Source organism: Oryctolagus cuniculus, chromosome 12 (genome assembly GCF_051225735.1).
Source record: "Oryctolagus cuniculus isolate XC-2025 breed Fujian yellow rabbit chromosome 12, ASM5122573v1, whole genome shotgun sequence".
In the NCBI taxonomy this organism is placed as follows: domain Eukaryota; kingdom Metazoa; phylum Chordata; class Mammalia; order Lagomorpha; family Leporidae; genus Oryctolagus; species Oryctolagus cuniculus.
The window spans coordinates 14,360,241-14,378,484 of record NC_142878.1 but is presented as its reverse complement, the minus strand read 5'-3'; the positions used below and the strand labels follow the sequence as shown (position 1 = coordinate 14,378,484).

Below are 18,244 nucleotides of genomic sequence, written 5' to 3'. Positions count from 1 at the left end.
CCTATTCTCCTTTTCTTTACTTCACTCATTTTCCTCTATCTAAAATGTTCTTCCCACACTTTTTGTTATTAGCTGCTAGTCATTTTTTATGATTCATCGCTACTAAATTGCCTCTTTATATTATAATGTCTTCGTAGTCATCCTTATGATATTAAAATCATCTGACTTTCTCCTTTAAACATTAAGTTCCTTGAGCTCGTTTTAAATAGCCTGAGGAGCTGGGATTGTACCAGAGTCTCAAGCAGAGTTAGATCTTTAGTGGAGTAGACAATTGAAAATCATATTGCTCAAGCCTTAAGAAAATGAAATTGTCCCAAGAGAAAGTATCTAATGGCAGAGATCCCTGGGACGTACAGATATTTCTGGATTTGGAAAGGAATTCTGAAAACAGCTAGTAAGAAAGGAGAAAACTGAGAAATAGTGTGCTCAGAGCCCAAAGTCAGTAATTTACATGAAGTCTCTATATTTTTAGCAAGTTCAGGTAAATTAAGTAGTGAAATGTGATTATTTTTCTAGAACAGTTTCTGCATTCCCAGATAAAGAAGGTAGATTGTTTATTTAGTAACCCCTGGACTTGTTTCTTTCCCATATTTCTGCTTTGAACTGCTACCATTTTTCTCACAGCACAAAATCCCTGCTGCTTTGAAGCTTATGTCTTGTGGCTGTGTCATCCTTTGGTGAGCGCGCAGTCACTGTTTTTGTCCTTGAAACTGGTGCCTAAGCTTGTGCTCTTTCACTCTACCTTGGATATGTTGCCATCTCATATAGTTAACTCCTAACTCTTGAATCTCAACTCAACTATTTTATCTTTGATAATGTTCTCCATTTTAGTGATTCTTCCTACATCCCAGGGCATGCCAATCTGAATACCCCCAAAACATCCTAGTTCAGGTTGCAGTCTTTGAATCTGTTTCTGCCATTTGACTGTTTTAATTACTTTATATAAGTGTAGTCATGAAATATTTATCTTGGTGATTGGCTTTTTTTTTTTTTTTTTTTGTATAGAATGGTATCCTCAAGCATGCTACAGGATTTATTTATTAAAGACTGAATAATGTTGCATTGTATGTACATACCACATTTTCTTTATGTAGTCATTTATTGCTGGACATTTGGGTAGATTCCACTTCCTGGCAATTGTGGATAATGCTGCAATAAACCTGAGTGTATAGCTGTCTCTTTGAGATCCTATTTTTAAATCGTTTGAATATATACCTAGAAGTAACATTACAATATCATGTAAGTCTGTGTTATTTAAAAGCTGTGCTTTTTTTTTTTTTACAGTGATTTTTCCTCCTTTTTTTTTTGACAGGCAGAGTGGACAATGAGAGAGAGAGACAGAGAGAAAGGTTTTCCTTTGCCGTTAGTTCACCCTCCAATGGCTGCCGCGGCTGGCGTGCTGTGGCCGGCGTACCACGCTGATCCGATGGCAGGAGCCAGGTGCTTCTCCTGGTCTCCCATGGGGTGCAGGGCCCAAGGACTTGGGCCATCCTCCACTGCATTCCCGGGCCACAGCAGAGAGCTGGCCTGGAAGAGGGGCAACCGGGACAGAATCCGGTGCCCCGACCGGGACTAGAACCCGGTGTGCCGGCGCCGCAGGGTGGAGGATTAGCCTAGTGAGCCACGGCGCCGGCCCTTTTACAGTGATTTTAAGCTCATAGCAAAATTGAGAGGATGACAAATTTCCAATACACCTCTCCCCTCACACCTGCACAGACTCCCTATTGCCAACATCCCCCAACAGAATGGTATATGTTACAATCAAGAAACCAAATGGCACATAACATTTACCTATTATGAATAGTTAATTCACAATCATTTCTTAGTGTTGTACATTTTATGACTTGGGTGAAATAACAGGTAACCACCATTGTATAAAGTCATATAGAATACTTTCATTGCCCTAAAAATCTTATGTTCTACCTATTTATTGCTCCATCTCCTGATTCTCTGCAGCTCTTGATCCTTTTATTGTCTCTTCTAGAACGTCATATACTTGGAATCATTCAGTTAAGTTGCCTTTTTGGATTGACGTCTTTCACTTAGTAATAAGCATTCAAATTTCTTCCAGTTCTTTTTATGGCAGTTTATTGATTTAAAGGCAGAGTGACACCCACAGCAGGGGGGTTGGGGATCTTCCGTCCACTGGTTTATTCCCCAAATGTCTATAGACAGTGGTGTCTGGGCCAAGTCAGAGCCAGAAGCCAGGAATCCTTTGTGGTCTCCCACAGCGATGACAGGGCCATCTGCTGCTGTCCTCCTAAGCACATTAGCTGGAAGTTGGATCAGAAGTAGAGAAGCTGAGGCTCAAATTGGCATTCTTTTTTTTTTTTTTTTTTTTTTTTTGACAGGCAGAGTGGACAGTGAGAGAGAGAGACAGAGAGAGAAAGGTCTTCCTTTGCCGCTGGTTCACCCTCCAATGGCCGCCGCTGCAGCCGGCGCACCGCGCTGATCCTGGCAGGAGCCAGGAACCAGGTGCTTTTCCTGGTCTCCCATGGGGTGCAGGGCCCAAGCACCTGGGCCATCCTCCACTGCACTCCCTGGCCATAGCAGAGAGCTGGCCTGGAAGAGGGGCAACCGGGACAGAATCCGGCGCCCCAACCGGGACTAGAACCCGGTGTGCCGGCGCCGCAAGGTGGAGGATTAGCCTATTGAGCCACGGCGCCGGCTTCAAATTGGCATTCTGATAATGGGATTCCAGTGTCACAAATGGCAGCCTAACACAGTGCCCCACAACACTGGCCTGGGTTTATGACTATTTAGTTTCCTTCCTTTTAGTGCTTAAATATATCATTTTCCAGAGATGGTACACAGCTTATGTACCATTCACTTAATGAAAGTTATCTTGCTTGTTTCCAGAGATTTGACAGTCATGATAAAGCTACTATAAATATCCGTATGCAGGTTCTTGGGTGGTCTTAAGTTTTCACCTCCCTTGGGTTAATACTAAGGAGTGATTGCTAGATTTTATGAAAACAATGTTATTTAGTTTTGTAAGAAATGGCCAAACTGTTTTTCCAAAGTGGCTATACCATTTTGCAATTTTTTTGTTTGTAAGAATTTCTATTGATCTCCATCTTCATCAGCATTTGATGTCAGTTTTCTGGATTTTGACCATTCTAATAAAATATGTAGAGATATCTTATTATTGCTTTAAATTGCATTTCCCCATGGCAGATGATTGGAATATCTTTCATATGCTTAATTGCCATTCTCATGCTTAATTGCTTATCTTCCTTGGTGAAGGATCCCTTAAGGTATTTGACCTCTTTTCAAAGTTAGGTTTATTTTAATTGTAGATTTTTAAATTTTTTATTATAGATAATAGTCTATCAGATGTATCTTCTGCAGATATGTTCTCCTTGTCTTTGGTTTGTCTTTTCTTTGTGTTGACAGTGTCTTTTTTACAGAGTGGGAATTTTTTTAAAAAAGATTTATTTATTTATTTAAAATGCAAAGTTACAAAAAAAGAGAGAGAGGTCTTCCATTTGCTGATCCACTCTGCAGATGACCACAACAGCCAGAGCTGTACAGATCTGAAGCTGGGAACCAGGAGCCTCTTCTGGGTCTCCCACACAAGTACAGAGGCCCAAGGAATTGGGCCATCTTCTACTGTTTTCCGAGGCCACAGCAGAGAGCTAGATCATAAGTGGAGCATCCAGGACTTGAACCGGAGCCACATGCGATGCCGGCACTGTAGGCTGCGGCCTCACCAGTTATGCCACAGCACTGGCCTGCCCTTTTTCTAGTTTCCTTAGACAGTAGCTTATATGATGGATTTTTGGACCTTCTACAACACATACTTCAGTGGTTTGATTTTTTATGTCTAAAAGACTGTTTTCACTGTGTTTCATAAATGTTGAAAATTGTGTTTTCATTCAGTTCAAACAGTTTTATATTTCCTGAAGTTTCTTTTTTAAATTGTGTTATTTTGAAATTGTGAAGCATGGTTTTTAATATCTAAGTATTTTGGAATGTTCTAGTTACCTTTCTGTTACTGTTTTCTATCTGAATTACATTTTGGATTTATAGCAGACATTTTATATGATATCTCTTCTTTTAAATTTATTAAAGTGTGTTTTGTGTGCCAGAATGCAATCTGCTTTGGGAGAATGCTCCGTGTAACCTTAAGACTGTGAGTAATTGGTCTGTACATATCAGTAAAGTCCACTTGATCGATCTTGGCAGATTTAATTATCTACTGATTCCTACCTCCTGAATTTGTCCATTTCTCATCAAGGTGTATTGAAATCTTCAACTATAATAGTTTGTTTACATCTTTCTCCTCTAGGTCAGTTTTTTCTTGTATATTTTGGTAACTGTTGTTAGTTGCATATAATTAAGGATTGTTGTCTTCTTGGAGTATTGTCCTTCTTTATCTTGGTTAAATTTACTTTTTTTGAAGTCTGCTCAGTCTGAGATTTATATATAGTTACTCCTACATTGTTTTTATTGCTGTCAGTATGATATATCTATCTTCATACTGTTTTAATCTATATGCATCTGTGTTTAAAGTAAGTTTCTTGTTGACAGTATACTTGGATCTTACGTTTTGATTGATAATTTCTGCCTTTTTAAATGTTGCATTTAGACCACCTTTGTGTGGTGTCTTTATTGACAGTTGGGTTAATGTCTATTAAATTTGTTAATATTTCTTATTCTGTGGTCCTTGTGTTCTTTGTTTATATTTTTATCTTCCATGTGTTTTCTGACTTTTATGGTTTAAATGGGACACTCCCCCCCCCCCCCCCCCCCAAGATTTATGGGTTTCTCTCAGATCTTCCATGTGAGTAGTAGGTGCACAAGCACTTGGGCCATTGCAGCTGCTTTTCTGAAGCCATTAGCAAGAATCTGAATCAGAAAGTGAAGCAGCTGAGAGAACCGGTGCTTGTATGGGATTCTGGCTTGCAGGCAGCGGTTTTACCCTATGCTACAACGCTGGCCCCTAAATTGAACATTTTATAAAGATTCCAGTTTTTTTTCTTTCTTAATATATCATTTTATAAAAATTTTGTTTTACTGATTGACATGGAGTTTGCTTTGAATATTTACAAGTAATCCAAAGCTACTTTGAAAGAACCCTATGCTGTTTCATGAGTAGGGAGAACATAACAAAATAATTCTAGGGACTGGCTTTATGGAACAGCGAGTTAAGCTGCTTCTTGTGATGTCAGCATCCTGTATCAGAACGCTGGCTTGGGTTTTGGCTGCTTCTCTTTGCATCCAGCCTCCTGCTAATGTAAGTAGAAAAATAGTAGATGATGACCCAATTCCTTGGGTCCCTGTCACCCACCTGTATGGAGTTCCTGGTGGCCCAGCCCTGACTGCTAACATTTGGGGAGTAACCAGAAGATAGATGATTCATTCATTCTCTCTCTCTCTCTTTCTCTCTAAGATTCTCTCTCTGCCTTTTAGATAGAGATTGATTGACTGATTGCTTGATACTCCCTTCTGAATCTTAATTTTCTTATTCATTTCTTTTATTTATAATTAGTATAAGTGTGTGTTTATTTGTACATAAAATATACATGTAAGGACACATAATTGTATACTCTGTTGATAGTATTTATTTATTTGAACGGCAACACAGAGAAAGAAGGAGAGAAGCCTTCTGTCTACTGGTTCACTCCCCAGTTGGCCACAATGGCCAGAGCTGCACCATTCTGAAGCCAGGAGCCAGGAACTTCTTCCAGGTCTCTCTCACGGGTATAAGGGTTCAAGGACTTGGGCCATCTTGTACAGCTTTCCCAGGCCGCAGCAGAGAGCTGGATCAGAAGTGGAGCAGCTGGGATTCGAACCAGCACTCGGATGCTGGCACTGCAGATGGTGGCTTTCCCCGGTACACCACAGCACTGGCCCCGATAGTATTTTAAACAAACGTTTCTCTGTTAAGTCAATTAAATGTAAGCAAAATAAAATATTTTATTTTACCTTCTTATGTTCCTTCTTTTGTCTTTATGCAGATACATGTTTCTATCTAGTAATATTTCTTGCAAGGCACTTCTTTTAACACCTTTTTGAAGGCATGTTTACTCAAAACATATTGCTCAAATTTTTGTTTGTCCTAGAATAAAAGATGTTTCTCATTCACTTTTGAAGGCTGATTTCACAAGTGACCTGCCATGTTCTAAATTGTGGCATTTTTCTCTGAATACTTTAATGTTTCACTTTGCTCTCTGTTTGCAGAAAGGCACCTTTAAGTTTTATTTATTTTTCCTAAATAGGTAAGGTAATTATTTTTCCCAACTTTTCAGAATTTTTTTTATCTCTGAATTACTATACTTTCCTGTATTATGCCCAAGTATATAGTATTGTTGGCAATTATCTTTGTTCTCTGAACTTTGTGGATTTTATGACTTGATTGATAACATTAATTTGGGGGAATTATCAGTCATTTTTGTTTTACATATTCCATCCCCCTTCTCCATCTGATATTTTCATTACAAGTATATTGTATGTTTTGATATTATCTTGTAATTCTAGTATTTTTCTCTTTCTTACATTTACTTCTCAGTTTAAGTTTCTGTTAATACATGTTCAGGCTGTTACTTCTTCATGTGCTCACAGTAAGTCTATCAACAGTGTTCTTAATTTTGTTCCAGTTTTTTTTTTTTTCCCCCAATCTAGTGTTTCTTCTTTTGGCTCTTAGAGTTTTTATCTCTTTGTTTACATTGTCCTTTTAAAGAAACTTTTTTAAACTGACACGTAATGATTGAACCAAAATTGTATTGAGGGGCCGGAGTTGTGCTCCAGTGGGTTAAGCCAGTTGAGGGGTTAGTGTTGTAAACCAGAGGGTTAAACTGTAGCCTGGGATGCTGGCATCCCATATCAGTGTGTCACTTGAGTCTTTCTATTCCAGCTCTCTTTTAGTGCACCCAGGAAAATAATGGGAGGATGACCTAAGTACTTGGGCTCCTGCCACCCATGTGGCAGACCTGGATGTTGAATATGTCAAATTCATGTTCTACATGAAATGAGATAGTTTTTTTGTCCTTCAGTCTATTAATGCAGTGTATTAAATTGATTTTTGTATGTTGAACTTTGATTTTTTAAAAGATTTCTTTTATGTATTTCTTTTTTAATTTATTTGACAGGTAGAGTTGTAGACTGTGAGAGAAAGAGACAGAGAAAGGTCTTCCTTCCATTGGTTCACTCCCCAAATGGCCGCCATGGCCAGCACTGGACCAGTCCGAAGCCAGGAACCAGGTGCTTTCTCCTGGTCTCCCATGCAGGTGCAGGGCCCAAGCACTTAGGCCATCCTCCACTGCCCTCCCGGGCCACAGCAGAGAGCTGGACTGGAAGAAGAGCAACTGGGACTAGAACCTGGTACCCCTATGGGATGCTGGCACCGCAGGCAGAGGATTAGCCAGGTTAGCCATGGCGCCGGCTGCTATTTTATGTATTTTGAAAGAGTTACAGAGAAAGGTGGCAGGGAAAGAGAGAGAGAGAGAGATCTTCCACCTGCTCGTTCACTCCCTAAATGGCCTGAATGGATGGAGCTGAGTTGAACCGAAACCAGGAGCTAGGAGCTTCTTCTGGGTCTCCTATGTGGGTGCAGGGGTCCAAGGATTTTGTCCATCCTCAGCTGCTTTCCCAGGCACATTAGCAGAGAGCTGGATTGGAAGTGGAGCAGCTATGACTCGTACCATTGCCCATATGGGATGCCAGTGCTGCAGACCAGGGCTTTAATCCACTGTGCCACAGCACCAGCATCTGTCCTTGCTCCTAATGAGTAAGAAATGTGTAGAAATTTAAGAAATAAAAATCTTGGGGCCCGCATTTTGGAAAGCCACGGTCTTTCCCACAAGGAAAGGGAAAGCTCCCTTTCCTACAAGGGAGCTAGTATTTCCCAGCTGTTCCACTTCTGGTCCAGCTCCCTGCTAATGGCCTTGGAAAAATAGCAGATGATGGCCCAGGTGTTTGTGCTCCTGCTACTCTCGTGGGAGACCCTGAAGAAGCTCCTGGTATCTGCCTGGTCCCACTCTGGCTGTTGAGACCATCTGGGGAGTGAGTTAGTGGATGGAAGATTTCTGTCTCTATGTAGCTCTTTCAAATAAATAAATTAATCTTTTAAAGTAAATTTTTTTTCATATTTAGGTTTATATTAATGGGGTCCTATGTGTTGTTTGAGTACATATATGCATTGCATAATATTCAAATTATAGCAGGTTTCTTTTTAATATTTATGATTTCTTTGTGGTAAAAACATTCAGAATTCTTAGTTTTTTTCCAAATACACATATTACATTATTGCTGCCTATAGTCACTCTGCTGTGCAGTAGTCTCCTATCTAACTGTAACTTTGAATCTGTTAATCATTCTCCATCTCTCCTCCTTCTCACTCTCCCCAGCCTTTGGTAACCACCGTTATATTGTAAACTTCTATGGGATCAACTTTAGAAGATTCTGCATATGAATGACATCATATAATACTTGTCTTTCTGGTCTTGGCTTATTGCAGTTAATACAATATCCTTAGTTCCATCCATGCTGTCACAGAGGACAGGATAGTATCCTTTTTTTTCCGACTGAAAAATGGGGCCCCAGCCATGGTGTAGTGGCCATGGCTGCCAGTTCAAATTCTGGCTGCTCCACTTCTGATCCAGCTCCTTGCTAATGTGCCTTGGAAAGCAGTGCAAGATGGCCCTAGTGCTTGGGCCCTTGCACCCATTTGGGAGACTCTGAAGCAGCTCCTGGCTCCTAATCAGCCCAGCTCTGGCTGTTGTGGCCATTTGGGGAGTGAACCAGTGGATGGAAGATCTTTCTCTTTGCCCCTGCCTCTCTGTAACTCTGCCCTTCAAACAAATCTTAAAAAAATACTCCATTGTGTATATGTTCCACAGTTTCTTATGTGTATTCATAAAGAATGCATAGATTATTTCCATTTTTGGCTATTGTGAGTACTGCTGTAAAGAACCATGGGAATGCAAATATCTTTTTAAAAGACTAATTTCATTTTCCCTTTCTAATGTATTCAGTGTTTGAATTGTTAATATGGTAGTTCTGTTTTTAATTTTTTAAGGAACTTCCATATTCTTTTCCATAATGGCTGCACTAATTTGCATTCACACTGCAGTGTGCTAGGGTTGCCTTTTCTCCATATTTTTGTCAACAGTTGTGTTTTGATAATAGCCATTCCTACTGGATAAGGTGATGTCATTGTGGTTTTGATCTGCATTTCACTGATGATTAGTGATTGTGTGACTTTTTCTTAGACCTGTTCATTTGTATTGCATCTTTTGAAAAAATAATATTTAGATCTGTTCCCTGCTTTTAATTGTATTATTTGATCTGTTTGCTTGATGGGTTTCTTTTAGCTCTTGAAGTAAGGGCAAAATATCTTGAAGTATTTCAAAAAGTTAATGGAAAAATGAATTAAAACATAAGTTTATTTTGATGCAAGAAAATTTGAAATCTGCATTATGAGATCTTCAAAAAGTTCTTGAAAAATTCTTGTAAGACAAGTTTGTGTCCTAAAATTAGCCTACCTTTTAATTCCATTTTCATTAACTATTGGAAGTATCCTGTTATATTTTTATTAACTGCTTGATAGATGTACAGTTTGCACAAATTTTTTCCCGTTGTGTAGGTAGTTCCTTTACTCTGTTACTTATTTTCTTTTCTGTGTAGTTTTTAAGGTTTTATTTAATACCATTTGTCAACTTTAGCTTCCTGTGCCTTTGGGGTCTGATCCAACAACACCCTTGCCTGTGCCCACAACCTGAAATTTCATTTCTCCTACATTTTCATCTAGTAATTTCATTATTTCAGATATTAATTTAGGTCTTTAACATATTTCCTTTTGTTTTTATAAAATATTTATTTGAAAGACACTGTGACTTGCAGGGAGGGTGAGATGGGTGTGGTGGGGGGAGAGAGAATGAATGAGAATGAGAGAATGAATGAATCTTCCCATGTACTGGTTGATTCCTAAAATGGGGGGCCAGACTGAAACCAGGAGCTTGGAATTCCATCTTGGTTTCCCATATGGGTAGCAAGGGCCCAAGTACTTGGGCAGTCTTCCACTGCTTTCCCAGGCACATGAGCAAAGAGTTGGATCAAATGCAGAGCAGCTTGATAAGGGATGCTGGTATTGCAAGCAGTGGCTTAACCCTTCGTGCCACAATGCTAGCCTCAGTGTCTTTAATATATTTTGAACTGATTTTTGTGTATGGTGAGAAAAAGAGGTCGAGTTTAATTTTTCTACATGTAGATAGCCAGTTTTCTCAGAATTATTTGTTGTGAGGATTCAAATGTGTTCTTAGCAACCTTGTTGATGATCCATTGGCTAGAGATATGTTGGTTTACTTGTAGCCTTTTATTCTATTTGATCCATTTTTTTTTTTTTTGTTAATGATTTATTTATTTACTTGAAAGGCAGAGTTACAGAGAGGCAGAGAGAGAGAGAGAGTTCTTCCATCCACTGTCTCACTCCCCAGATGGCTGGAGTTGCGCCAATCTGAAGCCAGGAGCCAGGAGATTCTTCTGGGTTCTGACATGGGTGCAGGGACCCAGGGACTTGGGCCATCCTCCACTGCCTTTCCAGGCCATAGCAGAGAGCTGGCTTGGAAGTGGAATAGCCAGGACTCGAGCTGGTGCCCATATGGAATGCCTGTACCACAGGTGGTGGCCTTACCGGCACTGGCTGATCTATTTGTTTTTATGCCAGTACCATGCAGTTTTTGGTTACTGTAGTTTTGCAGTATATTCTTATGTCAGTATAATACCTCCTGCCTTGTAGTTTCTGTTCAAGATTTATTTTGCTATTTAGAGTTTTTTGGAGTTCCATGTGAATGTTAAGAGTTTTTTCTAGTTCCATGAAGAATGTTGCTGGTACTTTGATAGGGATTGTTGAATGTGTAGATCACTTTTGTGAGTACAGGCAATTGAACAGTAATTATTTTTCCAGTCCATGAGCAGGGGATCTTTTTCTGTTGTTTGTGTTCCCTTCAGTTTGTTTCATTCATGTGTAGTACTTTACCATGTAATGAGCTTTCATCTCTTTGGCCAAATTCATTCCTATGTATTTTATTCTGTCTTTCTCTCTGTAGCTATTGTAAATGAGATTGTTTTCTTGATTTTGTTTTCAGATAATTCGCTGTTGGCCTGTAGAGATGCTAATGATTTTGTTACTGAATTTGCAGTACAATTTTATTCAGTTCCTTTAGTTCTAATAGTCTTTTGTGGATTCTTTGGTTTTCTGTATGTACATTGTGTTAACTGAACAGTCACAATTTGACTTTCTCCTTTCTAGTTTGGATGCTGTTTTATTTCTTACCTAACTGCTATGTTTATGACTTCCTTATTAAATTGAGTAAAATTGGTAGAAGTGGGTATCCTTGTCTTGTTCCTGACTCTCTGTAATAAGTCTTCCATTTTTCCCTGTACTTGTTGATGATAGCTGGTGACTTGTTAAATATTACATTTACTATGTTGAGATACGTTAATTTTGTACCTATTTTGTTCAGATTTTTTAATCATGAATTGATGTTGAGTTTTATCAGATACCTTGTGTGAATCTATTGAGATGATCATCCAGTTTTCCCCTTTGTTCTGGTGATGTGATGTATCACATTTATTGGTTTGTGTATGTGTACCTATGCTTGCATTCCTGGGGTGAATCTTCCTTATCATGATGTGTAATCTTTTTTTTTTAATGTGTTGGTGGATTTGGTTTGCTAATATTTGCTATGGGTTTTTGCATCTGTGGTCATAAAAAACATTGAGTGTAGCCATCTTTATTTTTTGTCTTGTCCTCCAGTTTTTTGTTTTTTTTTTTTTTTTAAGATTTATTTATTATTTATTTGAAAGGTAGAGTTACAGAAAGGCAGAGGCAGAGAGAGAGAGAGAGAGGTCTTCCATCCGCTGGTTCGCTCCCCAAATGGCTGCAACAGCTGTAGCTGGGCCGATCTTAAGCCAGGAGCTTCTTCTAGTCTCCAACATGGGTGCAGGGGCCCAAGGACCTGGGCCATCTTGTGCTTTCCCAGGATTTAGCAGAGATCTCGGTCAAAAGTGGAGCAGCCGGGTCTCGAACCGGTGACCATTTGGGATTCCGGCACTGCAGGCAGTGGCCTTACCCACTAAGCCACAGTGCCGGCCCCATAGTGTCGGCATTGTGTTGGCTGAGCTCATATAAGGAGTTCAGAAAAATTTTTTTATTTTTTGGAATCTTAAAAACAATTCAGTAAAGCAGTCTCATCCTTGACCTTGCCTTGCTGGAAGACTTTTTGGTGCTGATTCAAACTTGTTCCTTTTTGTTGTTACGTTCAGGCTTTCTAGTTCTTTATGACTAGATCTTTACTATGTTTAAGTGTCCAAGAATTTGACCATTTCTTCCAAGTTATCAAATTTGTTGGTATTTATTTTCCCTTATACTCTAATGATCCTTTATCTTTCTGTGATGTCAGTAACATATGTTTCAACTCTATTTATTTATAGGAGTCTTCAAAAATTTTTGTTTATTTATTTATGCAGGATCCCCTGGTTCATTTTCTGAATGCCCACATTGGCTGAAGAGCCAAAGTCAAGAGACAGGATCTCATTTCAGATCTTACCCTTAGGTGGCTGGAACCTAACTACTTGAGATTTCACCAGTGCATACTAGGAACCTATCAAGAAGCTGGAATCAAGAACCAGAGCTGGGAACTGAATCCAGTTACCTCCCTTGTGGGATATGGGCATCCTAACAATTGTCTTAACTACTAGGCTAAATGTCTACCCTGAGTCATCTTTCTTTTATTGATCAACTAAAAATTAGTCAATTTTGTTTGTCATTTTTAAGAACTAGATTTTTGTTTTATTGATTATAATCTTTAAAAATATTTATGTGAGACTCATATAAATCTTCCACCCACTGACTCACTGCCTAGATGCCTGCTATAGCTGGGTCTGACCCAGCTTGAAACAAGGAGCCAAGAACTGGCTGGGTCTCCCAACTGGATGGCAGGGACCTGAGTACTTGACCCTTCACTGCTGCCTTCTAGAGCATAGGCATGAAACCAGTCACCTCTGGATGGTATGCAGGTGCCCAAACAGCATCTTTTTTTTTTTTTTTTTTTTTTAAGTTGTATTTATTTGAATGACAGAGTGAGAGGTGAGAGGGAGAGACAGAGAGTGATCTTCAGTCATCTGGTTGATTCCCCAAATGACTGTATTTAAGAATGAAAAAATTCTGTCTGTGAGGTATTAAAATACAAGTAATAGGTGAATTTGGCATCTTTTACAGTAATTACTTTTAATCATGAAAGTTATTAAAAATTTTTAGTGTAAAAAGTTTCCAAAATATGTTCTGGATTTAATATTTTCATATACTGTAAATTAGATGGCAATATGGTTACACTTAAATATTCAAAATGTCATTGGGGTAAGAAAACAAAGAATAATGTATAATATGGTTGTTTGTCCAGTAACATGGAGATTCTAGTGTGGCCTTTTCATCCTCATCAGTGTAGATGCTGTTTGTAAACTGGCGACAGAGAAATATTACCAGTTTAAAGGGTTACTTTTAAATCTTCTGTTAGTAGTATTAAAAGCTGAAATTTTGGAATCAACCCTGGATTCAGATCTGTTATTAGATTTGTGATTTGTTAATGTAATTCTTCTGAGGACTACTAAGTTAATATTGCCAACTCATGTACTAGTGAGGATGATAATTACAATAATAGCAGTTAACACTTACATAGTGCTTAGTATGTACCAGACGGTATTCTAATTACCTTATGTGTATTAACACGTTTGGTTTTCCAGACCATGATTATTATATTGATTATACTACCATTTTAATGATGAAGCAACTAAGACACAGAAAAGTTAATTAATTCATTTACGATCACATAGTAGAAGGCAGATCTAGCATATGAATTTAGGTAGCCTGGCCTCCCAGTAAGAGCTTTTTACTGTTAGGTTTGCTGCTAGCTAAAATTTGAGTATAAAGTCCTAGCATATAGGTTTTCAACAAATTAGAAATACATTACTTTACAGAGTATAATGCTAACATTTCCTCAAGATACTTAGTGTACTTTTATGGTACCAGGTTCTTTGTATACATATGAGATTCAAATTATGATGTATTGGAAGGTTTTGTACTTTTTTTCAGATGCACATTATTTGTGGATTTTTCCCCCATAGACATTACTGCCAATGTCAGAAAGCATCTATTTTGAAGTGAATTTGCGTTTCTAGAACAATATAGTGGAAGCAACTTAGACTCTGATACTGGGAAACGTTTGAACTATTCTTGAACTGTACTGGTTCTGTACTTTCCTTTGTGTAATATAAGATTTGATTTGATTTCTTGAGGTGTTTTTTTTTTGGGGGGGGAGGGTGTCTCTCTTTGGCTGTAGAGTGAAGATAATCCTCAAGGTCATGAGATGGTGTAGGTCAGAGTGCCTGGCAGTTGGTCATTAATGTCATTAGCCACTTCTACTGGTTTCTTGACCACCTCCCTGTTACTAGAATAAGTTATAATGTAAAACCAATGAAAAGATTCTTAGAGATGAGAAAATTGAGGCTTAGAGAATTACTTGCTCAGAATTTTATAGTTACTTAGAAGCATCTCTGACAACACCTAGCGCAGATGTTCTAATTTCTTAGTGTATTTTTACTGTTCATACTTCTTTATTCATTGTATATAGAAGTTTTATGTATATGAGAAGTTTTTTTGGTTTTTTTAGGATAAAATGTGATGGTTCTTATTAAGAAAAATAGCTATAGTATTTTGACTTTGGTAAACTTTTAAAATCATGAAGATACTTTAGTAAATTTTGGGGTGCTTCAAATCATGAAGTTTTGAAGTTGCTGTATTTTTCTCTGTTCATGTTGATTAACTTTTAATATACTAGTAACATGCTTATCATAGAAAAAAATACAAAAAGGACGAATTTTTAAAAATCATGGCATCCAGAGAAAAATGACTATTAACACTTTGAAATAATAACCTACTACTTTGTAACTGACTTCTGTCAATTTAGTGATGTATTAGGAAGACTTTTTTTTTTGCCAAATTTAGATATTGCTAATTTTTTATTTATTGTTTCAATTCATATCAAATCATTTAAATAATGCCCTTTTGTTGAGCATGCTGATTTTTCCCCAGATCCTTGTATAATTTTTATTTTCTACAACTGAAATCGGTAATTAATGTGATATTTATATTTTTGATTTTTTTTAATTATTTATTTGAAAGGCCTGGTTATAGAGATAGAGAGTTCAAGATTGAGATCTTCCATTGGCTGGTTCATTACCCAAATGGCCACAGAGGTCAGGGCTGGGCCAGGCCAAAGCTTCATCTGGATCTCCATGTACATACACGGGCCAAAGAGTTGGGCCATCTTACCTTTCTTTCCCAAGCACAATAAAGGAGTTGGATTGGAAGTGGAGCAGCTGAAACTCAAACCTGCACCCATGGGATGCCTGTGTTGCTGGTGGTGGCTTGACCTGTTACACCACAAACCCAGCCCCCATTTTTGAGGGTTTTGGTGCTTTTTATGCATTTACTTCAGAAAAGAAATACTCATTTATTTTCTTATTAGGGAAATCCCCTTCTTTACTGAAGAATAACAATATATATTTTAAGCGTTCTAGATTTTATATTTCACTTCTTTTATGTGTTGTCATTTTCCTATTTTGTAGGAATAATAATTTTTAATATTCAAAAATTGGTTGTTAGTAGCTACATATAATATTATGTCATGTTTGTGCAGTTTTTAAATGTGCTTTGTGGGTTTTTCTTCTCCATTTGCATGCAACGAATGGTACATTGCATGGAACATTTCAAAAGTATAAGCACCAGAATGGCTTGAATGTGTTTGAATGATTACTCTTTGTTGTCTATCTTGGTGCTCTTTTGAGAAAAAATTGGACTTGTGTCCATTATCTACTGAATTGCCATCTTGTTGAGTTCTCCTGATTAACAAGATGTAAACTCTAGTGCTATTGGCCATTTAGTTTTATGTTTTAGATAGTTGAAAAACTCTTTAGAGAATTAAATTAGGTGAATTCTTTTTCTTTCTTTTTTTTAAGAGATTTGATTCTTGATAGTTTTTATTCCTATGCTTGTGAATTTTGGACCAGACCGAAAACCTATAAATTAGTTTCTCTGAATTCAGTAGACTACTTAAATTATGATATCATATCATCAGTTAGTAGCATTTTAGAGTTGAATAACCCATATTAATGGATTATGTAGCCCAACTTCTTGATGAAATAATCCTTCCTCAATATTCTCAGTAGCTCTGCTGGAATGTACTTTAAGTTCACAAAGTAAGAGGAATATTAGATTTTGCCCAAAAGGAACTTAAAGATTACATGTTCCTATGAGAAGGAATTAATGAAGAGATTAATGATAAGTTTTGGGTTTGTAAGTTTATTGTGGAGCCTGTTTCTTTCAGTATAGCACTAACTTTTGATATTTCATCTGTAAATTTATTTTTAAATCTCCCATATGGTTGATAATTGGGAAAAATTATTTCATTTAGATACAAAATCTGTGTTAAGTGCAAATCAAGTATTTATGAACTGTAGAAATAAAATTGTGATTAGTTAAAGGAAGACTGGGTTGATGCTTGTAATGAACCCTCATTTTCATGGTGCTAGTTTTTAGGTGATAAAATAACAAAATGTGTTAAGCAGTTTAACCACATATAACATCAAGTCCCTTCTTTTTTAACTAAAGGAAACCATTATTAAAACTGTGCTTTCAATAAGCATTGCCATTCTTTATCATGGTCTCTTTGAAAATATTTATCAATTGTATCAGTAGTTAATAGTTGTGAGTAAATAGTAGATCTCTGTCTTTTACATATCATCTTAATATACAGATTTATTACCTCAGTGCTTTACTAACTTTTGCCATGATGATATGTTGAGCTTTGTACCTGAGAGCTGTACTAATCACTGTGCTTACTGTTTGAATGTTTGGTACAGGAAGCGAGCAGCTGCAAAGCATCTAATAGAACGCTACTACCATCAGTTAACTGAGGGCTGTGGAAATGAGGCCTGCACGAATGAGTTTTGTGCTTCCTGTCCAACGTTTCATCGTATGGATAACAATGCAGCAGCTATTAAAGCCCTTGAGCTTTATAAGATTAATGCAAAACTCTGTGATCCTCATCCCTCCAAGAAAGGAGCAAGCTCAGCTTACCTTGAGAACTCGAAAGGTGCCCCTAACAACTCTGAGATAAAAATGAATAAGAAGGAAGGAAAAGGACCTCGAATTGATTTTAAAGGTAAGATGTCTTAGTTTTAATTGAGAATTGTTGGTGGAAAACCATATTGCAGATTTAAATGTGCGCATTTTGTTTTGCCCCATAATGGGTGTCATTAAGACATCACAGTGTAGTAGAACCGATCTTTTGCTATGTTAAAAGGATAGAAGTACAATAATCTTCCAAATAAAAAAGATCATGGAAAGTGCACATTATGAAAAGGCCTACCTGTGGATTTCAAAATGTTTAAAGCTACCAATCCTAAACTCCAAGCTTTTTCCCCCCTCACAGTGAATGTAATGAATATTAGTAATAAGAGAATCAGATTTTTTTTTTGTTTAAGATTTATTTTATTTATTTGAAAAGTGGAGTGAGAGGGAGAGACAGAAAAAGTGATCTTTATTTCACTGGTTTACTCCCTAGTGTCTGCAATGGTCAGAGCTGGGCCAGGCTGAAGACAGGAGCCCAGAATTCCAACTGGATCTCCCATGGTGACAGAGGCCCAAATACTTGGGCCAGCTTCTACTGCGTTCCCAGGCACATTAGCCAGGGAGCTGAATCAGAGTTGAGCAGCTGCCACTCAGTACTGGTGCTTATGGAGGGCACCAGCTTAATCTGCTATACCACGCCCAGCCCCAGGAATCAAATTTCTAAATGATTGGCAAGGCTGAACAGCAACAGAGGCAACTGCGTTTTAAGACAGAAGGCTTTTTACCTAAGACATATGTAAGAGAATGCCTCTAAAATTTTCAGTAACATTATTTGAATCCATGTTAAGTGAATTAATGATGTAGAATTGGGTTGTATCTTCTGTTTCCACAAATAAAGCTGTTTTCATAAATTTACACAACTTTGTTGCTCAAGATAGAGTTTCATATTGTAAATTAGCTCACACACTATGGAAAATAGGTGAATCTTGTCAGGATATACAAGGTGAAAGCTGCGTAGACTGCCTTTATATATATTTGTGCAGGAACTTTGCACCTACAATCTAACAGGAACTGAATGTAGAATGTACTGGCAAAGCTAAATGCACCCCC

General features: G+C 37.8%; 1 protein-coding gene across 29 annotated transcripts in view; it reads left to right on the top strand.

Annotated features, from left to right (window-relative positions):
- Positions 1–18,244, top strand: part of UBE3A (ubiquitin protein ligase E3A) — a 97,818-nt gene that overhangs the window by 49,194 nt on the left and 30,380 nt on the right. For 13 of the 29 annotated variants that reach the window (XM_070053548.2, XM_089309218.1, XM_089309219.1 and 10 more), the window contains one exon: positions 16,924–17,225. The exons of 7 other annotated variants lie outside the window; for them this stretch is intronic. In XM_070053548.2, coding sequence (XP_069909649.1) covers positions 16,924–17,225 — 302 coding nt within the window. The remainder of the gene's footprint in view (positions 1–16,923; positions 17,226–18,244) is intronic. 9 more of the 29 variants (XM_070053554.2, XM_089309228.1, XM_089309229.1 and 6 more) reach the window with 1 other exon arrangement.